This window comes from Lasiodiplodia theobromae (assembly GCF_012971845.1).
Source record: "Lasiodiplodia theobromae strain AM2As chromosome Unknown scaffold_3, whole genome shotgun sequence".
In the NCBI taxonomy this organism is placed as follows: domain Eukaryota; kingdom Fungi; phylum Ascomycota; class Dothideomycetes; order Botryosphaeriales; family Botryosphaeriaceae; genus Lasiodiplodia; species Lasiodiplodia theobromae.
This window is the reverse complement of record NW_023336519.1, coordinates 261,055-284,470: the sequence shown is the minus strand read 5'-3', so window position 1 is coordinate 284,470 and position 23,416 is coordinate 261,055. Positions and strand designations below refer to the sequence as shown.

The 23,416-nt window shown below is 54.5% G+C and overlaps 9 protein-coding genes across 9 annotated transcripts; 2 read left to right on the top strand and 7 right to left on the bottom strand.

The window, feature by feature from the left end:
• Positions 1-1,492: 1,492 nt before the first annotated feature.
• On the top strand, positions 1,493-2,809 carry LTHEOB_1042 (Serine threonine-protein phosphatase; the record flags this gene model as incomplete). Its single annotated transcript, XM_035507063.1, has 1 exon — positions 1,493-2,809. One exon carries the CDS (start codon positions 1,493-1,495, stop codon positions 2,807-2,809), a length of 1,317 nt encoding a protein of 438 aa, XP_035367389.1.
• Positions 2,810-2,985: 176 nt separating this feature from the next.
• LTHEOB_1041 (Glutathione peroxidase) lies at positions 2,986-3,951 on the bottom strand (the record flags this gene model as incomplete). The annotated part of the gene is made up of 2 exons (XM_035507052.1): positions 2,986-3,446; positions 3,909-3,951. 2 exons carry the CDS (start codon positions 3,949-3,951, stop codon positions 2,986-2,988), a joined length of 504 nt encoding a protein of 167 aa, XP_035367388.1.
• A 1,445-nt stretch (positions 3,952-5,396) lies between these two features.
• Positions 5,397-6,986, bottom strand: LTHEOB_1040 (Zinc finger domain-containing protein; the record flags this gene model as incomplete). The annotated part of the gene is made up of 2 exons (XM_035507041.1): positions 5,397-6,195; positions 6,247-6,986. 2 exons carry the CDS (start codon positions 6,984-6,986, stop codon positions 5,397-5,399), a joined length of 1,539 nt encoding a protein of 512 aa, XP_035367387.1.
• A 3,789-nt stretch (positions 6,987-10,775) lies between these two features.
• LTHEOB_1039 (Synaptobrevin protein) lies at positions 10,776-11,742 on the top strand (the record flags this gene model as incomplete). Its single annotated transcript, XM_035507029.1, has 2 exons — positions 10,776-10,928; positions 10,987-11,742. The coding sequence occupies 2 exons, from the start codon at positions 10,776-10,778 to the stop codon at positions 11,740-11,742; spliced, it is 909 nt and encodes a 302-aa protein (XP_035367386.1).
• A 451-nt stretch (positions 11,743-12,193) lies between these two features.
• On the bottom strand, positions 12,194-13,340 carry LTHEOB_1038 (Coatomer subunit epsilon; the record flags this gene model as incomplete). Its single annotated transcript, XM_035507018.1, has 4 exons — positions 12,194-12,541; positions 12,624-12,759; positions 12,845-13,226; positions 13,316-13,340. The coding sequence occupies 4 exons, from the start codon at positions 13,338-13,340 to the stop codon at positions 12,194-12,196; spliced, it is 891 nt and encodes a 296-aa protein (XP_035367385.1).
• A 974-nt stretch (positions 13,341-14,314) lies between these two features.
• Positions 14,315-15,272, bottom strand: LTHEOB_1037 (Nad dependent epimerase; the record flags this gene model as incomplete). The annotated part of the gene is made up of 4 exons (XM_035507007.1): positions 14,315-14,395; positions 14,469-14,900; positions 14,965-15,148; positions 15,199-15,272. The coding sequence occupies 4 exons, from the start codon at positions 15,270-15,272 to the stop codon at positions 14,315-14,317; spliced, it is 771 nt and encodes a 256-aa protein (XP_035367384.1).
• A 1,283-nt stretch (positions 15,273-16,555) lies between these two features.
• LTHEOB_1036 (ATP-dependent DNA helicase CHR12) lies at positions 16,556-17,479 on the bottom strand (the record flags this gene model as incomplete). The annotated part of the gene is made up of 1 exon (XM_035506996.1): positions 16,556-17,479. One exon carries the CDS (start codon positions 17,477-17,479, stop codon positions 16,556-16,558), a length of 924 nt encoding a protein of 307 aa, XP_035367383.1.
• Positions 17,480-18,406: 927 nt separating this feature from the next.
• LTHEOB_1035 (Matrix-binding protein) lies at positions 18,407-19,568 on the bottom strand (the record flags this gene model as incomplete). Its single annotated transcript, XM_035506985.1, has 3 exons — positions 18,407-18,843; positions 18,895-19,515; positions 19,562-19,568. The coding sequence occupies 3 exons, from the start codon at positions 19,566-19,568 to the stop codon at positions 18,407-18,409; spliced, it is 1,065 nt and encodes a 354-aa protein (XP_035367382.1).
• A 2,128-nt stretch (positions 19,569-21,696) lies between these two features.
• Positions 21,697-22,254, bottom strand: LTHEOB_1034 (2-haloalkanoic acid dehalogenase; the record flags this gene model as incomplete). Its single annotated transcript, XM_035506974.1, has 3 exons — positions 21,697-21,906; positions 21,966-22,194; positions 22,247-22,254. The coding sequence occupies 3 exons, from the start codon at positions 22,252-22,254 to the stop codon at positions 21,697-21,699; spliced, it is 447 nt and encodes a 148-aa protein (XP_035367381.1).
• Positions 22,255-23,416: the final 1,162 nt, after the last annotated feature.

The window sequence follows — 23,416 nt, the reverse complement described above, 5'->3', positions numbered from 1 at the left end:
TGTTGTTGCTCGAGATGAACTGAAATACATTTTGCTTGGCAGCGTAGTCCCAAGAGATGTCGTTTAGATTCAAAGAGAGCTTGGCAGCATTGGCTGGTACAAGATCATACTCCGCAGTGATGTTAACTCTCATGTGTCCGACTTCGATTATTACTGAGCAGGATATCGCTCCCTTCGAATTGCCGTTAGAGTTGCCCTCTTAAAAGTTTGGCTTTACTCACAAAAGCACTTGGACCCCAACGTGACCAGGCTACTTGTTGGGCAGTGCACCCACTCCAAGAGATGCGGTAGGATTGTAGCGTAACCTAGTCAGTGAAACAGGCTGAACGGCCATGTTACGCCTGTACCTCTCGCATGGTGGTTACTAACTCGTGGGTGGATATCATTAGTGTAGCGCGTCAGTTTAGAACTGGGGCTACGAGAAGTGTCAGTGGGACTGACAAACGAATAGGGAGAAGAAATCTGTACAGTAAATTACCTTCAATTGCGTTGCCTGATCAAGAGTGGATACCAAGATGATGTTTGTGTGTGATTCATGTGCATCATTCCAGCCTTAGGAAACAATGATTCTGTTGGCTTTTGAAGCGCCATCGGATCCTACAGGACCTCTCACGCGCTAAGCATGCAAGCCTCAATATTTCGAGCTGGGTACATTCGCCTCCACTCAAACCGACTAATTACATTCACTTTGGGGTGTTCAATAGCAGCTACAACATGTCTGCGTTGATAAGGAGGGTGAAATGTATTCTTTTACGTGTAAAGCTAGCGTTTAAGCAACCAATTTAGCAAAGTACAGGGAGGCTGGTCTGCGTTATTGTCGGGTGCACATAGTAATACTATGGCTTTCGTGTGGAATGTCGGGCAGAGAGCCCTTCCCTATGTCTGATGTGGGTGGCAAGATCGCACCATAGCCTCTCAAATATATTAGATATGGTGACGCTCAAAATACATTACTCAACATAGACCTGGATGGTTGGATCCTATCGCCGGACATGCATCAATGCTCTGGATAAAAATAGCACCTGCAACTGCCGTGCTTGTGCGCCGAGGGACGAACAGCACGAGCAAAGTTTAACTTTGTCTCCCCATAGCGCAAATTGTCCCATGAGAACGACAAGCTCTACAGAGGTGAACAGAAGATCACAATACATGGAGTCCGAACGAGAGTGGCAAGAGGAAATCATGATCGCTGTTAACCATCGCTTCCACTGACAATATACGATGAGTCCACGGCATTTTTTCACGAAACTTCATTACACGGAGAAGTAAAAATCGAAACACAGAAAAGCTCTGTTCGAGTGAAAAGAAATAAAAAGAACAGCAAGCACATCATCAGATCAACTGGATACGCTAGTCTGTATGCGGAAGGGACCCTGCCCCGCCCAAACTCCGCAATGAGCTCGTAACGCCGGGGGCGCCCCTCCGCCGCCGCTTTCACCGCGCCTAGGAAACTCTCCCACGCCATCCAACAGCTCCCAAAGAAACACGCACCATGACATCGATAAGCGAAAAGGCTCCGACCAATCCTTCCGACCTCTCAGACAAGCTCCCTCGCCTGACGCCGCGCAAACCCTCCACGCAAGTGCCAGAATCGCCCATACCTGCACCCGAAACGCCTTCGCTGCCTCCGCCGACCACCTCCGCGAACGCCGCCACCGCCAGCAAAGATGACAATGGCGACGGCACAAGTTGGACCTTCCGCAAGCCGCGTCGCCGCATCCTCTCGCCGCGCGACCACGAGCTCTTTAAGTCGTCGCCGACGTACACGCTCCTCCAAGCCTTCATCTTCACCCTGACGGACAGCGTGCAGGACACGCCCATAAAAGCCATCGCCGACGAGCCGTCGCACCCGACGATCGCCGCGATCCTCGACGTCCTCGACCGGGCGGAGGCGGTGCTGGCGCGGTGCCCGGCCGAAGACACAGGCTCGCGCTTCGGCAACCCGGCCTTCCGCACCTTCGTCGACGCCGTGGAGTCGGAGCAGACGGCGTGGCACGACCGGCTGGGCGTCAAGAACGCGGCGGCGGTGACGGAGCTGTCCGCGTACCTGGCCAACAGCTTCGGCAACGCGTCGCGCATCGACTACGGCTCGGGCCACGAGCTCAACTTCTTCTGCTGGCTGCTCTGCCTGTACCAGCTCTCCATCCTGCCGCGCAGCGCCTTCCCGCAGGTCGTCCTGCGCGTCTTCCCCAAATACCTGCGCCTGATGCGCGGCGTGCAGATGACGTACTACCTGGAGCCGGCGGGCTCGCACGGCGTCTGGGGCCTGGACGACTACCAGTTCCTGCCCTTCCTCTTCGGCGCCGCGCAGCTGCTGCACCACCGCTACATCCGCCCCAAGTCGATCCACTCGACGCTCGTGCTCGAGGAGTGCGCCCCCGACTACCTCTACCTCGACCAGGTCGCCTTCGTCAACAGCGTCAAGAACGTCGAGGGGCTGCGCTGGCACAGCCCCATGCTCGACGACATCAGCGCCGCCCGCAACTGGCAGAAGATCGAGGGCGGCATGCGCAAGATGTTCGTCGGCGAGGTGCTCGGGAAACTGCCTGTCATGCAGCACTTCTTGTTTGGTAGCTTGATACCCGCCGTGGACGAGATGAGCGACGAGGAGCTGCTGGGGTACGAGATTGAGGGCGAGCCGGACGAGGATGGCAACATAATAGTCATGAAGGATGGCAGGAAGCACAAGCACAACCCCAACAGCTGGGACGACTGCTGCGGCATTAAGGTGCCGAGCAGCGTTGGTGCGATGCAGGAGATGAAGAAGAGGATGGGAAATGACGGCTTGAGGAGAGTGCCTTTCGATTAGCCTTAGAACGCAAAGGATAAAAGAGAAATTAATAAGAAACCACGAATCACGATCAACCATCACAAGATATCAGAGCACGCTGCTTAATGTTGTAATAGTCCTTCAATTTTCCCTTGAGTTAACACGCCTGGATATCAAAAATGTTTCGTTACCCCTCCCGACATCGTATGTCAAAATCAAGCAGCCAACTCCTTCTCGATGGCCTCCTTCAAGCTCTCGGGCTTGGTGGTGCTGGCCCAGCGGCCCTTGACCTGGCCGTCCTTGCCGATGAGGAACTTCTCAAAGTTCCACTTGACGCGCTTGAGGCCCATGAGGCCGGGCTTCTCGTTCTTCATCCACTCCCACACGGGGTCCGCCTTGTCGCCGTTGACGTCGACCTTGCCGAGGACGGGGAACGAGACGCCGTAGTTGACCTGGCAGAAGGACTGGATCTCGTCGTTGGAGCCGGGGTCCTGGCTGCCGAACTGGTTGCAGGGGAAGCCGAGGATGACGAAGTCGTCCGGGTGCGCGCCCTTGACGTCCTTGTACAGCGCCTCGAGGCCGCCGAACTGGGGCGTGAAGCCGCACTTGCTCGCCGTGTTGACGACCAGCACGACTTTGCCCTTGAGCGAGGCGAGGTCGTACGCGTTGCCCTTCTCTGTGAGGCTTTGTGTCAGCGGTGGTTCCGTTTTTGTGTTTCCAGTCGCCTCCTTCGACCGTTGTGTGCTTGGGTGGTGTACGATGATGCTTGTGGGGCTTTTGAGTGCTGCGGAAGGAAGCTGTGGCATGTGGGGTGCAAAGGTTCGTGGGCTGCCCGTGGCGCTGATCGTGATCTCGGCGGCGGGCAGGCGAGAACAGGATCAGATCGTCGCACACAGCCTTGTGCTTTGGGGTGGGAGGGCGATCAAGAGCTTGGGTCTCAGCCGCATCGCTGCGTCGTGTTGCCAGCGTGCCATGCCACGAGCAGTTGTCTGAGACGCTGCACGCAGCCTCTGAGAGCGAAGCAAGACGGTGTGAAGAGAGCGTGCAGGCAAATGTCGGCAGGTCATATGAGCAGCCGACAGCCCGTGCTGCTGGTGCGAGAAAAGAAAACAGAATACACTGGAAAGAGGGGACTTACTGTCAGCGGGCTTGAAGTCGTAGAAGCTCGTAGCGGACGACATTTTGGTGGTTGAGGTGTGGAAGAGAGAGTGTGTTGTTGTTGACGGCGGTGGTGTGGCGATGACGGCGGGGTATGACCTCAGAGCGGTGGCGGCAGTCGGCAATCGCGGGGTCGGCGGTGCAATAGAGAAGAACGTTCGACGGGCAGCGGCGGCTTTTGTAGCAGAAGCAGCACCGGTGGTACCTATAGGCAATTGCCCCGCCGACGCCGCCGCCGTCGGACGAGAAATGAGTCGCGATAGCGCCGGCATACGGGACCAATTCGAAGTCGGGACGCGTGCGAACAGGCGTTCTGATCACCTCACTCCAGCTGAACCCCCTGGGCACGAATATCGAATATTCTGATCAGCAGCAGCCGAACGCGATAACTAATCCAGGGCGAGGCTCCGGTATTGGGGCGAGGCGCTTGCTGTTTTGGATGGTTCACGGCCAATGCTGCCCTGGGTGATTATGTGACTGCGGCAGATCTGGGCTCGTGGGGGACTCGGATCTTGGCCGTTCCGTCGACGCCATCCGTGCGCAAGGCCACATTCGATAGGCGGGCTTGTGAAAGCGTGAGAGCTACGGCCGTGAGACGCCCTGATGGACACATCAATCTCTCCGCTCGCTTGTTCAAAAGCCCACGTTGCGATCGGCCATTAACTTTCGCTGACGTGACCGACCGCCGACGGTTTCGCCGCATGTGACGCTGTGGCTGCCCAAAGCCCCGCAACACCACACCCCGCTCGTCCGCAGGTACTCTTCCCCAACAAATCGGCAAATTTCACCAGCAGACCCTCAATGTTTCTAAGTAATTCTTCAATTCTTCGCGTTACTGTTACTTTTTTCTTTTCAAATCGAGACATATTGACAAAGGAAACTCATCGCTAACAAAAAGCCAACTATCAACTCCGAATCAGTCTATTAGCTAGTCACTACCCCTCCGCCAGTGCCGCTGATGGCCGCGACAAGCTGCGCGCAGCAATATCGTGGGTTACCCATCTGCACTCATGCACCCCTCCACAATCGCAGTTCTCTAAAGGCAAGTCTATAAAAAAAAATCCGTGGCGTAATCCTCAATGGGTCCTTTGGCTGCCGATCCGTCGAAAACCCGGCTGGGCTATCGCGAACCTGGTACGGAGTGTTGTTGTTGAAGTGAAGCGCCTACTGGAAATGGGTTGTCCATCCGGGCAAGTGGCCTCTGAAATGCAAGTCCTTGGGGCGGAATCATCCTTGCGGTCAAATCCTTAACACGGTGTCCGGCGGCAATGTGGCCATATCCTCTGGGCAGTAGGCTCAATCAATAAAAGTGCATGTGCGAAGCCATGCGCGTCCTGGGAATGTATCCGGAAATCCTAGGAACAAGTGGTGTGATGAATACTGCTTAACCAGTTAGATTAGATCGATAGAGGGATGTGGAGTTACAATGAGCTTACGAATCCTGAAAGTGTTGGGACGAGTTGTTCATTCAGCCCATCTCGGTGAGCTGGGCGACGATCTTCTGGAGCGCCGTAGCGTCCTCGATGATCTGCTGGTGACCCTCAGCGTCCTTGGGCTCGTTGAGAGTGCGAAGGCGCTGCTGAAGGACAGCCATGCGCTCGGCCCAGGCCTGGCGGAGGCGCTCCTTCTCCTGGTCCCTCTGGCGAGCAGTGTTGGCCTGCTTGATCTGGGCAGCAGTCCTCTGGCGCTTCTCAGGCTGCTCAACGGCACCAGTCGCCTTGCGCTTGCGGCTGGTGGAACGCTTAGCAGACTGGCCGTGAGGAGAGCTGGGCTCAGTCTGGGAAGAGGGGCTGGTGTAGTCGTGAACGCGCTTCATGTGGTCGTACAGGTTGTAGCGACGCGGGAAACCGTTGCCGGGGATGGCACGCTCGCAGTCAGGGTAGGCGCAGAGATGGGGCTTGGAGCCGTGGCCGTGCATGCCGTGAGCCTCGCGCTCGTGGCGGAGGAGGCAGGCAGTGGAAGAGAACTCGACGTTGATGCAGTTCGCGTTCTTGCAGCGGAAGGGCTTCAAGTGCGAGTCAACGTACTTGTCGTAGTTGCACTTGAGCTTCGTGGCCTTGTGCTGGCAGTTGGCCTGACCCTCGAAGGGGCAGTGGTACATATCATCTGCCTGCGGCTGTGCCGAGTAGAGGGGGTGAGTACGGGCCAACTTGACCTCAGCCTCCTCGCTGGACTTGCGAGCAGCATCGTGCTCCTCCTCCTCGTCGATATCAGCGTTGCTCATAGCGGATGGCTGAACAGTCGCCGACTCCATCATGTTGTCGGAGCTGATAAAATCGTCAGCGGACATAGATGTAAGGACACGTCGGTGTACTAACCCAGCCATGGACATGAAGCTCGGCTCCTCGCCGTACTCGGAACCGCCGTGGAAAACGGGGAACTGCGAAGTCATGACGGTGGAGGCAGGGGAAAGGATGTCAGAACCCTCAAAGCGGGGCTTGGAGTCAGAGTGCTGCAGAGTGGGACGCTGAACGTCAGCCGGCCTTGCCGTAGCACGGACACGGTCAAACGGAGATCGTACCCTCCTTTGCTCGGGCACGCTCTGGGTGTTGCTGATCATGCTGTCAATGCCGTACGTAGGGTATTGAGCGAAGAACGGCTGCGAGACGGCACGGCTGGGGTAGCTGTTCTGACGGTGCAGGAAGGTAGCAGGAGCATCAATGGAGCCAGACGCGAAAGGAGCGCTGTAGCTCTGGGACTCAGTGCCCCAAGTGTGGCTCTGCATGGGTGCCCTGAAGGTGAAGTCGGTCGGCGATGCGACCTGTGCGTTGTTGAAGTTAGTGAAGTCGGCGTCCGATCCGGCAGTGGAAGGCAACATGATGTTGCTCATGTCGGGTTGAGATCCAGTGAAGGTTCCGTGGCTCTGCACGCTCAGGGTGGGCGAGTAGATGTGCGAGAGGGGCTCCATGATTTGGCTCCTTGTGTCCTGGGGCATGTGGTAGTTCTCGTTCTTGCCGCGTCTACCAGTGTCAGGCTGGCTCATGTACGCGCTGTCATCCATGGAGGACGAGATTGATGCTTCATCATCCTTGGGGAAGTGAAGGAAGTTCCGGGCCATGCTGGACAGGTCCTCCTGGCCAAAGGAAAAGAGATCGCTTCCAGTGTAGGGAGTTCCCGACACTGATTGTGTCCACAGAGCAACGTCCACTGGGGCAGGCAAAGAAAAGTCTCCGGGAGCAGAGTCGCACTCGGAAAATTCACTGGCAGGGGATGTTAGTGTGTGCAAAAGGGAATGACGAAAAGACGATGAGGTGCGAAAAGCAAAGCAAGCGGAAAACACAAAATTGCCATGTTAGTATGCCGAGATCCGTTGGGGCCTGCGTTCGGTATTAGCAAAGTCATGGATTGAGATATAGGAGGATCGAGCACAGACCAGTCAGAGAGATTGAGTAAGTGAACCATATCCGGTAAGTCGCCATCCCAGGAGGTGGCCTGAACGTAAAGAAAATGAGGTCCATGTGCGCAAGCACCAGGTCATCCGGAGTGAAACAGCATGATAGTGAAGCGAACGAGTCCGTTACATCAAGGCATTCCAGGAAAAGAACCAGTCGCATTGGGCAAGTTGTGATCTTTCACATCAGGCAAAGTCTTTGATTAGCACGCAAGAAGTTAGTTTACACTCGAGCAGCGGCGTTGAGGTGGGTGTATGAGAAGGCATCATTAGCCTGTCGGTACGTACTAATGAGGCCCAGCTGGCCTATCCAAACATGTGGCATCCGTGGCAAAATCCTGGTAACATGGCCGTAATGGAAAAAGACTGAGTACTGAAAAGAAATCCGAAAAAGGAAGAGCATCCAGGAGGTGACCATCAAGAGTGAATCCTTCTGCGGGTGCAGATTATGTCATGACATCTTCGGGACTGCGTCCCCATTGTAGATGTTATTGTCGTCCGCGTCGAAGTAATCCGATGACCCCCGCTCAAGCGCAGGGACGGTCGATCGTTACCAGACAGGCCAGAACGCGTGTCGATTACGCCTACGATCCTTGGCAGAGAAATCCATGGGGAATGTCCGGGCACGGTCCACAAGAAACTCCGGCTAGTCCTGGGGTTGTCGAGAATTGCCAGCGGCATCAATCCACAAGAGACACTTCATTTGTGCTTTGTGTTTGTCGAGTATGCTCAACGAGCCAAGGTCGAATCGAGGACAAGACTTGCCCATCGATGGCCAGTAGTTGGCGGACAGTGCGCTTCTGACGTCATACGACGCTTAAGCGAGGATACAATCCGGGCAAAAATCCTGGGATGAACAGAAAGAAATCCAACGGGCCAAGCAAAATCCAGTCCGGCAGTAAAAAAGGCCAAATTTCCCGGGCGGGATCCTTTCCATGGGAGCGGTTCCGGCTGAAATTCCCTGTGCGGCAATACAAACCTTGAATGGCAATGAAGAAAGCAAAACACTAAAACATTATTTTGTACAACATGGTGCGATTCCATTGCTGGAGAAAAAACAAAGTGCTGGGAGAGGGACCGGCTGGGAAGTACCTGGTGAGGGCTCCTCGTTCGCGGCTGCGATGTTGCATCATGAGAAAAGCAGGCGATGGCGCTCGCTGCTTGATCCAATCTTTCTGTTTTTGAGAAATTGATCTTTTTCTTGCTCCTTGGTGGGCAGAATTGACGTTTTTGCAGGGCTTGCGGAGTGCAGCGCGCAAAAGCGGAGTCGCAGGTGAGAAAAGTGAGAAGAAGTGAGGAGGAAATCAGACGAGCGGTAGGCGGGGGCGCAGAGAGTAAAAAAGGCGCGCAACAGGTGAGCAGGGAGCTGGGACGCACTGTGCGCTGGTCATGCGGCGGTGGGGCCAACGTGTGCGCTGCAAGGATGATGCAGGATGCGAGTGCCGCCGTATTGGCTGAGGGAGGCGCCGCAGTTAAGAAGTGGTCGAGCAGCGGGAGGGCGCGGGTCGGTGAGAGATTAGCGTGCGCCGCCATGTGCGCCAGGATTGCGCCTGTCACACTGCCGGCCACCGGCGCCTCGTTTAGGGCCAATTGACGTGTCAAAGCGCAAAAAGCAATCCGACGTCAGCCTGCTGCGCCCTCGGCTACAGCCCCTTCGACTCGTTTCCAGAGCGAACTGCAACCGCTGCCATCCCGGCAACATGGCCGCCTTGCCAGAGCTGCGGCCACATGCGTCTCAGCACGCGCAGCGCACGGCCAGTTGCAATTCTCTTCCATGCCATGCGGCATTTCAAGGACCCTGTGGTGATCATGCCCTTTTGATTAGCCTTCCATGGCCTCTTCGTCCGTATGAAAACTACACATCACGTACGTAGTACCACGCTGTATGGTAATTCCTTGCACCAGGGGGACCGATCGCCGCGCGAAGCTCGTTGATCCCCTCTCAGCAAGGCGACCCAGGACCGTCCCGCCAGCACCCTCACCGGCGGGAAACAGCCAGGCTGAGAAGACCATATGCCGACCACTCAACCTCTCCGTCACAGTTACACGGCATATACCGGTCAGTCTGGCAGTGAAACTCTCACCACTTCTCACGAGAGCTCCGTTTCGACCTCCAGAAGGCTCCAGCAGGTGGTTTGATGGCAGGAACCAAGGACCCATTTTCGCAGACGTAATGGCGCGCGGCTGGCAGGGAACTCATCCGCGAGCGCCGGAGGAACCAGGGTTGGAGAGCCGACAAATCATCCCGGCGGCTTTGTTACCAGCATATCTCTGTACAGAGACCCATGGTCGGAGTATGAGCTAAGCAGTAAAGTTGTCAGAGAGCCGTGACCAGAGGTAGAGCTAGACGGAATGATGAGTTGCACCACGGAATTGAGGCTATGAGGGATCCGCGGGCTCTGTGTCGCACTATCGGCTTGGTGTTGACGACCGCGAGGGACCGACGGACGGCGGCAGCAATCGCTGGCCTCTCTTTGGTGGAGGGCGCGTGGCGGGTAGGCGGGTAGAGCATCCCGCGAGCCGTAAGCTTTCTGGAAGCGTTCCTGAAGGTGCCACACAAACCCTCGACGGGCCGTTGATCATAGCCCAATCGCGCAATACCGCTGGCACCACGGCTAGCTGGCTATCATAAAACGGCAATGAATTCCAAGCAGCCTTGCCTCAATTCGCAAGTCCGCCGGCGACGGACGATGCAAAGTTTGGTGTCGTGTCTTGCGATCTACAGGAGACCGGCGAGGATGATCCTGCAGCGCTGATTCAGTTTCACGGACGGTCGTCCCTGTTCCGCGCGAGTCAACAGAATTTGTGGTTGTGCGAAGGGGGAAGTGAGCGACGGCGAGCGGGAAATTGCCAAGACCGGATCTTCCTCCGCGAGAGACGGCAGGCTGACCAGCGCTTGATGCCCAACGTCATCAGATTGCTGATACACGCCGGCAGAGACGTGACCAAGGACCTTCTCAACTCTGAGTTTCCTGCTCCGTCTCTCAGTCCACCGAGAGGGACGGGCGCTTTGCCGCGCGCCGAGTCTTCATCAAAGACCGGCACGCACGCACGCAATATTGCACTGATGCGCTGGCACTGTTGCTTATGAGCATCGAATTTCCTGCAGCGATCGACGCACGTTGCTTCGGGAGGGATCGAGCGACGGTGCAGCTCTGGGGGCGGGCTCGGGAGGTGGAGAAAAGGAGAGGCCGCAGAGAGAGGAGAGCGCTGCCGTGAGAGTGGGCCGCAGCCAGCGAGCGTTGCTCCTTCCCAGCCCGCTGGTGAGGTGCCTGGCAGACCCGTCCCGTCCTGTCAAGGAGGGGTCAAACAATCACGTGATGCTGCGTGTTTCATGGGCCCCAGGGCAAGCGCTCCCGCCTCGCTTCGGTGCCGCGCTACTCAGCTCCCCGGATCCGCGAAGAGAACAGACGTCAGCTCTGCCTCCCCCAGCAAGCCGCACAACCGCAGCCCCTCATGGCCAGGACGCAGTCCCTTCCCGCGCACCAGCCCGACCCCACCCAGATCAGCCTCACCCGGCTGCTGGATCGTCTGCAAACCGCCCTGCTCTCGTCGGATGCCGACCCGAAGCTGCGAACGTCCAGCTTCGAGCGTACCAAAGTCGGCGCTGTAGGTAATCTCGCGGTGTCCCCAAGCACCATGGGCAGCAGTGATTGAGACATGCCAGAACCTTGAATATGCGCGCTCGCTGCTGCTGCGCCTCGAGCACGACACGGCCGCCGTAAAGATCCAGTCGCGCAAGCAAGCCCAGCAGGCCGACCTGCAGGCGAAACGTGACCTCATCAAGCAGCTGAATCAACGCCTATACGAGCTGAACCAGCTCGACGATGACGACGATGATGCCGATGACTCGACCGATGATGACGATGACGAGGACGATGCTCCCAGCTACGCGCCCGCGCACCGAAACACCACTGACGGCCTGAACGTCGAGCACAAGCCGGGCAACCAGGCGCTGCAGGACGCCGCCGAGAACATCCTGCGCTCCCGCCGCCCAGGACAAGCCGATCCCCCTTCCTCCACTCAGGACGCTGCGACAACGACGGGCTCGTCGCTCTTTGGCGGCTCCAGAAACCCCGCAGCCGACCCCTCGCTTCAGCGGTCGGAGAAGCTGATGTCGCATAACCGCTCGGAGCAGGAGGCGCTGACGAGCTCGCTACTGGACATGGCTGCGCTTCTGAAGCAGCAGACAATGCAATTCGGCAGCTCGTTGGAGGCGGAGAAGGACATCTTGGACCGCGCCAGCAAAGGCCTCGACACAAGCGCACAGGGAATGGAAGCTGCCGGGCAAAGGATGGGCACCTTGCGGAGGATGACGGAGGGCAAAGGCTGGTGGGCTAGGGTCAGGCTGTACGGCATAATTGCCGCGTTGTGGATGGCCTGCATCCTGATCATGTTCGTCATGCCGAAGCTGAGGTTCTGAGCAGTACATCGGTGTGCTTGAACCGAAGACGGAGATGACACGGAGCATCAGCATCCACTACGAATACTCGAACAAAGTTCAGCGCTTGCCAGAACTAAGTGGGTAATGCGGATATATCCGCAAAGTAAACAGCCGATGGTGGAGCATGTGATTCAAGAAGGTATAAGGGAAAGAAACAAGCATTTTCATGATACTAAAAGTAGTCCTCAAAAGAGGGGCCGTTTCAATTATTTGTGGTTGGTGCGCTTGATATTGCTACTCTATCATGCACGTACCTCCCATCTGCCGGGCTTACGCGAGTTGCTTCTTCGCGAATCTCGTACCCTAATTGATCTCCCACTAGGAGGTGGATCCCGCTTCCCCTATCTCCTACATATATCGTCTTGTTATTGTTTCACTCTTCGGTCTCGTATTCGGGTCATTCTCCCATCAAGCCTCTCGGCTACTCCCTTCAAGCCTCAAACTTGGGCGTGTACTTGGCCTGCGCGGCCTCGAATGCGTCCTTCTTCGCCGCCACCTCCACCAAGAAGGGGTGCTTGGGATCGACCTCCTCCAGGGCCTTCTTCTGCTCCGTAGCATCCTTGCCCAATACCGTGTTCAGGACGATGGTGTTCGCCAGGACGTCCGGGCTCTTGGGGTCCAGCGCGATAGCCTGCTGCAACGCAGCTTCCGCCTCGGGGTAACGGCCGAGGTGCAGCTCGGAGATAGCCTGGCCGACGAGCGACTGCACGGCCTGCGAAGCGGGGGCCTGGGCGAGCTCCTCGAAAACGTAGAATGCTTGCTGGTACTTCTCCCCGCCCTAAGTGATCCCGTCCAGTCAGCACCTGACACATTGTTGCGCGTCCTTGTCCAATATATCTTCACCCCCGCTGTAGACGTACCTCTCTCAGACCCACCCACGACTCTGCGATGTTGACGAGTAGGCTGTCCTGTGCCCACTTCCGTGCCTGCTGGGCCTCCTTCGCAGCCAGGTCCGCGCGGTTCTGCTGCAGGTGTATCTGAATGATCAGCGCGACCCTAAATTCTCACCAAGTCAGCCTTCCCCCATGCCCAAAACAAGTATATGCCCAGTCTCCGCGGCGAAGAGTGCAGGAGAACCTACGCATCCAACGACCCCTGATGCTTCGCCAGCAGCGCCAGCGCCTCCTCGGTCAGGCCGGCATTCGCCAGGACGGAGCCGGCCAGCAGCTGCACGCTGAGGTTGTCGCCGGCCGAGGCGGCCAGCTCCTGCGCCGTGGCGACGGCCTTCTCGTCGCCGGGGCTCTTGAGGTAGGCGGCCAGCGCGGCGGCGGCCTGCAGGTCGGGCACGCCCGGCTCGGCGGCGGCTTCGGCGGCGACGTCGTCGTACTGGCCCAGGGCGAGGCGCGCGCGCAGCTTCAGCACCCGCGCGGGCAGCGCGTTGGTCGCCGAGAAGGACGACGTGTCGAAGTCGACGACTTGCTGGTACTGGCCCTGGTGGAAGGCGTTGTGGATGTTGACGAGCTCTGTTTTGGGCGCGCGCAGGCGGTGTGTGAGCTTGTGTGCGTGCGGGCAGCAGTGGGGGGGTCGTGGCGCGGAGGGGAGGTGCGCGTACCTCCTTCTGCGGAGTAGGGATCCATCTTGAGAGTTTTGGGTCGGGGGTTCGTTGCTGGAGACGTGGGGAGGTGGTAGTAATGCGGCTACGGCGGGGCGATTCCGGGGTATCAATGGGTAGATAGTAGCTGGAGAGCCGGTGGAGAGCGTCGGCAGAGAGGTTTCGCGGCAGCAATTGCCTTAGGTATTGGGGCTGCGGAGCTCGGTGGTGGTGTTGACAAGTATGTACGGATCTACGGCGGACTTTAGTGACCACCTCAGCCAAGCCCGCGCGGCCAAGGGATGTGCTGCCCGCCTTCGCTGTGTAAAAGCGCGCCCACAACCACGAACAAATTCAATCCTGAGAGATGATGTTTCGCATCATCTCCAAGTCGCCGTGTGCTTTTGTTCCACTGTATTGTTAAATATGGCCATTTGTCACACACTGCTGCTGCAAAACAACAAAATAGGAGATATTTCCACGCTGATTCATAATACATCCCTCTCTGAATGTTGAATCTCATGTTGCCGCTTTCACTCGAATAGGAAAAAAAAATTCTCTGGCTGTTGGCCTATTTCACACGTTGCCTCGCACAAATTCAACCTGCATCTAAAACAAGCCGCAGCATTATTTTTTGTCCCCTTCATTTTATACCGCGCCAACTAGATGCAATGGAAATATGTTACGCTGCGAATAAAATCACGGAGGGTGGATGTACGGAGGCTGAATGAGTTGGAGCCTGGATCTGGAGAGCAGCTCACGTGAAATGACGAATTTAAGCCTTATCGAAACGTCCTCCTACACCTCTCTTTGGACGTAATCCTTTATTTTAACATCAAATCTCAATTAATTGGCCTAAAACATCCCAGTCGTGGCTCTTGCGGGAAGACTTCGAATCAACGGGATACAAAGACGGAATTGAACAGCATTTGCCATAGTGGAAATCCAAATGTGACATACTTTCACACACCGGGATCTTTCACTCTTGAAAACTTCATCACATTACTACAGTTTCTCCCGCTAAGACCGTTGAGACTGACTACCATGGTAACCGTAGCGCTCCAGGCTGGCGGCGAAGATACCACACGCCTCCCGCGATCGCTGGAACAGACGCGTAGACGAGCCAACGTTTCAACATCCCGGTCAATGCGCGCTTGTAGAATTCCATGCCTACCTTATGGAAGAAGTCTGGGGCATTCTTTTTTCCGCTCGGGATTGGCTTGTCTGGAATCGGCTTCCCCAAGAACGGACATATCTTCTCCCAGGTAATCCCCTCCTCCAGCCTCAGGTATAGTAACTGCTCTGGGGGGATAATCTTCTTCACAAGGTTGACATGTTCAACGTAAAGGGCCCTGGTCTTGGTGTCGTCCGGCTGTCCACACCATTGGTAGGTTACCTTCCAGGAAAGCCTGTAGAAAGGCGCTATGAGTTCCCAGTCGAGCCAGCTGAGGATTCGAAGCATCATCGACTTGCCGCCTACGAAGGCAGTGTTGTGCATCGATCTGACCCACGCGTCGGGGTCGCGGTCGGTCAGGATGAACTTGGCGTCAGGATACGCGGCGTACATCTCTTCGGGGAAGAAAGACGCGGGAATATCGGAAATGGCCTGCAAAGTCATGGCCGTCAGTTTTCGCCATCTCCAATCCATTTGTTCCTCGTTTTAGACTTACATCGTACTCGCCATACCACTTGTCGAACTCCTTCCGACCGTAAGGCCTACCCTCGATGTACTTTGCATTGTACGATTCTTCCATGAGTTTAATGCCCCGACTGCCGTCCATCAGGGCCTCTGCTGTATGGTATGTTCGATAGCCCAGCTCATTCAGGGTCCAGTACAAGCCGAGTGTACCAGTCCTATTGATTGTCAATCCTAAGGTGCCAGCCAATCAGTCGATCCGACATACCTGCAGAGGCCAAGGCATATGACCTGCATCGGTCTGGTACGCACGCCGTTTTCTCTGTCGATGAGCCGAGACATACTTGCGATGGACTGCGAGACGCGGTAGCGATGCCGGAATCAAGACGCTCTCCCCTGCTATCGTCTTTTATACCGTAATTCCGGCCCCCATTATCTCGACCACTTAACCGCCCGGAATATCGCCTCTGTCCAGCGTACCCATCCATCGTGCAGCTGCCTCACCTGATCAGCAAGCGCTATCACGGCCCGCATACTCGGATTGGGAAAGATGGGTCTCCCTGATGGATGCATGCAAGGCCTCCGGAAGAAGCGACCGGATCAATGGCCGAGTGGGCCAGTAACAATGCATATGTCCGATTTGAAACGGCTATGTACGTAGCCCCAGCCTCTGCGTAAGCTAAGTTATATCCGAGCGCGCCTTGTAACCCTTCCGAGCCTACTGCTGACATGTTGTATCTGAGCACGTTGCCAAGGAGAGGCTCACAGGCGCATGCATCTGCTGATCTCAAAAGGATGAAGGATCAAAATTCCCCGCAGCGGCAGAGCATCGGTCTGTGCGTTCCCACTGGTCGCGACCTGCCAAGTCACCAACATTGTTTCTCCCACTAACCGAGCGAGAGATGTGTTCAGAATCGATTAGTCCCTTGAGGCACCATCGCAGTTCATGGTGACTGTATCAAACTCATTTCGAGTTGGGAAATATCTGCACGTGGTTGTTTCCACTGAAATCCCCGGGCCAGGCATCCAGAACCCTTTGAATTCCTCTGTTTCTATCTTGCCCAGGACCGAGGTCATTACGAATGCAGGTAAAGGGATCATTTTCGTTGGCAGAGAATGCTTTCACTGTGAGAGTAGACTTGTTCGGTTCGTAATTCGTTTTAACTCCTGCCGCCCGGCCCGGGCCCGCGGTCCGTCGCTATCAACTGTGCTGACCCAAAGGCCGCTGCAAGGGTCTACCTCGTTCTCTTCCCTACACAGCAATCTCACTCCGATTCTCATTTGTTTTGTAAGCAGATGAGTACCATTTCGCATTACGCTCCGAATGTCAACTTCCACAAAGTCTCACGATGGGCATTGCATCTGAAGGCTAGTAATGATTTGTTTTTTGCTCATGTTATGGGTAGTTGAAGCTATCGTCCGGACATGTTTGTAGAATTTTTAATTCGACATTCTCGTCCGGACGATAGCTTCAACTCCTCATGGATTGTTAGAATTATGACTCTTTAATCGCCGCCATTACTTTCCCATTTTACGTGCCTTCCTCAGCATGCTAATCAATAATTATACATTCACATCCGGACGATAGCTCTAACTACGTACATATGTTGAATTATCTTGAAAATTCATGAGAAAAGAAATGTCATATCCGCATAGACGCCTTTGGGTGTAAAAGAAAAGGAAAAAGTAACTTTACTCCTCCTCTCCTTCAAATTACTGGTTTCCGTGGATTTGTCTGCATACTCCATACTTCTAATAGCTGCCGCATGAATGCCTAAGAAGGTCTTGTAAAAGACAAGGAGAAGCAGCATCTGCTGCCAATACGTGCGCAGGAATTTGCCCCAGTTTTGCTTCCATAGCACCCATACGGCGCTTCCATTGAACTTGATGGTTCCGCTCCGCGTCTTCACGTCCATCCGGAAGATTCCTTCCACATTCTCCAAGATCATGAATGGTCTCATGAGGCAACGTGCCAGCTTTTCCGTGTCTGATATCGAGAAGTTCTCCCAGGCTGGACTGACCTGGTTGCCTCTCCCGTCGAGTGCGATCTGGAGCGGCTTCGAGACATTGGGAGGATACCAGGGCGGGGAGTACATCGTGATTTCAAGCCAGACCACGATCTGTCTCTTTGACTGATCGTACTTCCTTAATATGTCGACGAGTGACAGTACCTGAGCCGGCAGACAAGGCGGGACCGTGTGCAGCTCATGAAGAGGCTGTTGAACTTGCTGGAGGTAGTTAACCTTGGTCTCGATCTCGATGGTAATCTCTGGCTGTGCCATCAATTCTTCGAGAACCCTCTGGTCCCATATCGCGCTTTGGCAGTACGACACTCCAGTGATCTTGATGTAGTCGTCGTAGACTTTCACGTGCGGCCTTCTGACCGGTAGAAGGCTCTGGGGGAGCCGCCAGCGCGTGAATTCTACGTTCACATCTTTCCATGGGAACGTCATGATATCCTTGGGCCAGCAGTCGTCCGGGTGCTCGAACATCGATTCGAATATTATGTCCTTGAGTTCCTGCGGCAACTTCCAGAAATTGCGATTCATAAAGTGTCGCGATTTCCTCACTTCGATGATGTACCTGCGATGGTGATACGGCAGCGCTTTCCACCAACGATTGCGGCGACGGATCCGATCCTTTCTGATCTGGTTTTGTTAGCTATGTACTTGCTCAATAGAATTGGAGAAGTGATTACGAGGGCTTGTGAGGAAGTAGAAGTAGAGAGCGCCATGTTACAGCTGTTCGGTGTACTGTCGCGGGTGAGTTCTAGGTGTTCGGCGACGGTGTACTTCGCGCGCGCGGCGCGCGTGACGACGGTGGGGTATTGGTGCTAAGAGGCCTAAGCACGAGAAAGCTTGCTGGCCTTTAAAATCCGTGTGGTTGAGAGAGTTGAAGAGTGTTTGGCGGATGAGAGTGAGAGAGTGAGGTGGGCTTTGTTTGGCGGATGGGAGTGAGGTGGAGTTTGTCCTCGGTAGCGGGCTCTCGACAGAGCACGTGCTAGCGAAAAGAAGGAAGGATGGATCCCAAGAACAGCAGGAGCCTTAGAGCGGGAAAGTGCACCTGGCCTTGGCTTGGTGTGGTGTCATCGCGACATGGTTGTTGGGAGCTCAAAACACGATTCGCATTGACTTGATCACAGGTTCAGGCCACAACACTGGATTGAAATGTAATCGATTGTTGAAAAGCCCCGCAATTAAGTAAATACCAAGAAGTCGAGATCCAAGTGGCCAAACTCCTGCCTGAATGAATGAAACTTGAAGGGGGAAAAAAGCATCAAATCCTCAACCCCCATTTTCAAACTTCGAAGAGCTGACCCTTCAGAAATTATCCAAACCAGTTACAAAGCCAATTGATATCCTTTTGAAGCTCGGGCTGTCCAGGCTCGGGTCGAGTGAGCTTCCGTTGCTTCAAGGCTGTATGCGCCTTGATAAAACTCTTACATCGAAGTAAGAATCACGATCTTACTCGTTACTCTAGTCGGAGATTGATGATACTGGTGACCGTAGTCCCTTGATTTCGAACCCATACTCGCGGCGTCTCTTGCCCAAAGTAGTGGCTGTGGGAGAGGCCAGAGGGATTGACGAGACTGGTGGAGTGCTGGGTTCGACTGCAACTTGAAGTTGAACGAGACTATCCGCGGTGTTCTGAGTAGTCGGTTGTGCAGAGTGCGATGGCTTGTTGTCGGCCATATGTTGGTCAGTGAGTGTATTATCCTGATCAATGATTCTGGGGCCCTTTGATTCTCCATTATGCTGAGATGGAATGCCAAAGTTCGTCATCATCTGCTGTTCAAGTGAAACAGGTGGATTATAGTCCTCGAATTTTGGCAGATCTGGATGACCGATGATGGTGTTAGTGCTCCGGGACTTGTTGCTTGTCGGGTCCTCGACGGCTTGTAACCAATTCATCACTGTCTCGGTTAGTGTGGTTGATCCATCTTAATTTCGTTCAATAGACGTACCTTCGGGTGCTTTTTCTTGCTGAAAACTGCTCGCGGATGGACCGATGATCTGAGGTCGAGGATCGGAGTCCTGCGGAGCGTGTCCTTCTTCCTGCAGCCTTTTGAAGAAATGAGTCGTGCGAACATCGATTCCCGGATGTTCTTGAGCGATCGCAGCTAGTACAAGCTTGTTGGCAGGCGAGACTCCATGTATGTAGTCTAGTTTGTGGATTTCAAGCCCTAACTCGGAGGTGAGGATGCGGACTGCTTCTTCCACTGTTTTAGGTGCGCTGTAGTCGATCTCGGAGCGCGAAGTCATCTGCTGAAAGTACTGATCTGCCTTTTCAGCGATTGCCTTGGAGAGCTCGTGCTTGTTGCGGCGCTGTTCTGGCGTTGGACTCCAAGACTCGAAATTGAGATTGATGGCTGTGCCGTCGTTTCCGATATGGTCTGCCAATTCGCAAGCTTCCTTCTCTTCACCCCAGGCGATGTTCTTGCTGTTGCCAAGTGAGATGTGGTAGATGAAGTCGGACTTCACATCGCTGCCCTTCATCGGCTTCGCGCTCATGCTTCCGATCACGAGCCATCCGTCATCGCACAGGCTTGGAACATCTGGTGAGAAGGTGATGCCCTTGGAATAGTCTGTCGCGTTTCAGCATTGAACTCTCAGGAATAGCAGTCAGAATACCTTTCATTGTTTGAAGATCGTTGATCCTCGATGGCGTAGCGGCGAGGCTACTACTACGTGTTGCGCCAGTCGGACGCAATAGCGATTGCAATGTGTGCCGAAGAATGGAGGAGCAGGTAAGCCGTTGGTGTTCTACATGGATGTATTTAAAGGCAGGGACGGGGCCAGCTCCTCAGCACGTGAAAGCCCAGTTTGGAAGGCTCGCCCGGGCACATGCAGCTCAGACACAGACACGTGCGCCAGCTGCAGCTGTCCGAATTGATGGAACGGCCTGACATGTGAGTTTTTCCTGTGTGCCTTCTCCTTGAAGGCGTTGACATTTGTACGTTTATCCTCCATAACCACGGCTAAGGCCTTTGCGAAGTTCAATCGAGTTTCCTCCGGGAAGTTGTGGGACCTCAGTTCAACGCCGTTTGTCAGGAATATGAGATCATCCAATGGTTTCTTGGCTGACTCTACTCCATCCACACTTGGGAAACTCCTTTTTGCTCTCGTGTCGGATTTCTCGGCTGTGGCTTTCTGTCTTGAGGAGGTTGCAGAAGTTGCGCTGCCCTCAATCGGACTTCCTGGTTCTGAACCCAGGTCAATTACTTCAGTGATCGTATGATCATGGGGAGACCAAGCAGCTCATTGGCACGGATTGTCAGAGGCGAAGGTGAAGTGACCGGGTCTTTGAGAAAGTGCGAGGGCGTGCAGCCACGATTAGTGACCCAGAAGCGCGACGCGCCACCCTCTACAATCGCGTTCCAGTGTTGTTGTGTGAATTCAGGCATTCAGAGCCTCTCAAAGGGGTCGGAAGGTCGAAGGATCGAAGGTCAAAAAAGTGTGCGTGAGATTGCGATGAGGTTGTATCAGGTGAGGTGCGTTTAGGGAAGGTGTCAGGTGTACTTTCCCCAGTTGACGAAATCGGAAGCGCAACACCCTCGATAATCGCACCCCGGTGTGACGAAAAGCCTCGAAGATGAGCCGAAGGTGAAGGGAGAGTGTGTGCGTGAGAGGGTGGAGGGGTTGCGTTGAGGTAATCGGACCTGAGGAAGACACGAGAGCGTCCCTGCTGGGTCCGGCAACTTCAAGAAGCGCAACGCCGCCGGCGATCATATCTAACGCGACCGCAAGCATATCTGAAGGTTAAAGGATTGCGTGCATGAGAGGGTGGTGAGGTTGCAGTGAGGTGTTCAGGCCTCCAAGGAAGGTGCGAGGCGTGCTTGCCACGGCTGACGAACCCAGAAGCGCAACGCCATCGACGATCGAGGAGGGCCGGGTTGGCCTGTAAGCAAACGCCGCTTGACTAGTGCTAGATGACAGTGATGCGCTCTTGCAGATCGTCGTACCACTTGGTAAGGGTTATAAAGACTTGGTGAGGGAAACCCATTCTTCTCCGCACTGAGTCCGACTGCATTGCAACAATTTCCCATGGAAATACGATCGAATCCTCACAGATGAGCCATTTCTCAATATGCTGACAGTTTATGCACCCAGAAAACATGGGAGGACGCGCCTGGGTTTGGTCTAGTATCGGCAAATGACATTGTTACTATGATATTATTTCAATTGGGATTAATCTATGCTATCTCGAATGGAGGCAAACCCCGATACACTTCCCATCTTGCATGGGCCCAGTGCTATCCATGCGCCGTAAAGAAGATTTTTCGATAGCAAGCGGACTGAATAAGTAAAAGCATGCCTCAAATGCTGACGAGGGGTTAGACGTTTGGGTAGAATCTAGGATGATTGGTTGTAACAGTGAACACGTTGAAATGAGAAGGCTGGAGGCAAATAACAGCGCCGGTGAGGCCTAGACAAGCAGAAGCAAAAGAGAGTAAATTGTTGTTGTTGGAAGCTATCAAAGAAAAGCCACTTTTATATCCGTGTTCCGTGCCCAAACAAACCCCATCTGGAAGGCGGACGCCTTGGCCAGTAGGTCTGACTTTGCAAGCAACGAAAGAAAAGGTCATCTATCTGCACGCCTTCCACTGCCACAATGCTTGACCCTGGAGAAACCCAAATGAAGTCCTTTTCAAACCTCAACTTGATTGAGACTCCGTTGCTTCTAGGCTGCATGTGTCTTGGTAAAATGCTATCGGCCTTTCCAAATGCTCCACCAAAACTTCCAAATCGACCTACGGATCTCGGCCTTACTCGTCATCCGACAGTGACAGTGACGACTCGGGGCTGGATAGTCGCCAGGCCCTGCCTAGAGGTCTGCGCTTCTTTGTGCCCTGAGCGGTGGCAACGACAGGAGCTACGGGGATCGATGATGCTGGTGGAGTACCCGCTGCAGCTGTTCCATGCGATCGAGCGGGATCATCTATGACGTTCTGTCTAGGATTGATGTTGTTGGGGCCCTTGAAAGCTTATCAGTCCCCGAATCTCAGATTCTAGTAGGTCTTGAAGGGTTTCTTACCATGCGATCTTCGACGTCGTCACCCAAGAAGGTGCTGAGAAGATCCGTGATCTGCTTCTTGTTCTCCTTCATGTTGGCAATTTTCGCCTCTTTTTTGGCAACTTGTGCCTCTTCAGAGGCAATCTGTGCCTCCAGCTCCTTGTTGGTGTTCTGGATCAGCTCTTCAACCCTCTGGCGCTTTGTGGTGGAAGTGCTATCGGCGGGCTCCTTAGCCTTGCGCTTGGAACTGCTATTACAGAATCAGTAATTGTACGCATGTTGCAGAAAGCAGCTTGAAGAACCTTTCCATTATGGCGTGCTTGGGCAGTCTCAGGTGATGGTGAGGATGAGGATGAGGATGAGGTGGGCAGGGCAAAGCAAGTAGCTTTATATCTGCGAGGCCGGGGGTCGGGCATGGAAGCCACGCGACCAACTGGGCGGCACATGTCAAGCCGTTCCACCAAGCTGGGCAGCTGCAGCTCATGCACGTGTCTGTGCCTGGACGGCATGCGGGTGAGCCTTCCAAACTGAGCTTTCACGTGCGGAGAAGCAGACCCCGTTCCTGCCTCTAAATAGATCCATGCAGACCTACTCCTCTGTCATGCTTCACCTTCTCAAAGCCCAGTCACCTCGACATGTCCATCATCTCTTTTTAACTCTGATCTACCCCAGCAATTCTCACGGCCTGTCGTTACACCCCAAATCTTGAAACCTGATCAACAACGGCGTTCTGCGCTTCTGAGGTGAGATCACCGGCCGTGTGCCCACCTTCTTGCCGCAATCTCATAACAACCCCATGATCACGCAATTTTCTCCTCCATACCCAGCTTGTATGACTGATCAAAGCCCCAGTTAAAGCGCTTGACGCCTTATGAACGCGATTGCCCACGGCCGATATCTTGCACGACCACTGATCGCATTGTGGGCACGCAAATGCTTCTAGTTGGAAACAAGGCCTTTAATCAGGTGAAAATTTGAGGACAACAGTACCATTTACGAACGTTCAATCTCCCTCTCACCTCACCTGACGATAAGATGGATTCAAATCCCTCATTACTCAATTTGGTAGCCGATTTGAAAGCCGATCGTGATGCTGATCAAAAAGAGAAGCAGCGCTTAAAGTCTGCCACGCAAATGACTTTCGAACAGCTTGCGGCTTTCAGCAATGAGAACAAAGATCTTAAAGAAGCCTCTGAAAAGGCTATCAATGAGCTAAAGGCGAAACTAAGAAAAGCTGAACACGATCTCTAGAAGCAAACCGTATGTACAGGAAAGATCAGATTGGAAAGAGAAGAGGCAAGGCGGGATGTCGTCAAGCTCCAAGAACAAATTGAGGCAGTGAAGAAGGAAAGGGACGATGAGAGGGCGATGCGGATCAAGGATCGTAACGATCTTCACCGGGCCAGAGTTACAATCGATGCGATACTTGATCCCTTAATCACCAACGAGGCCACTCCAAAGAACCCCAGTTC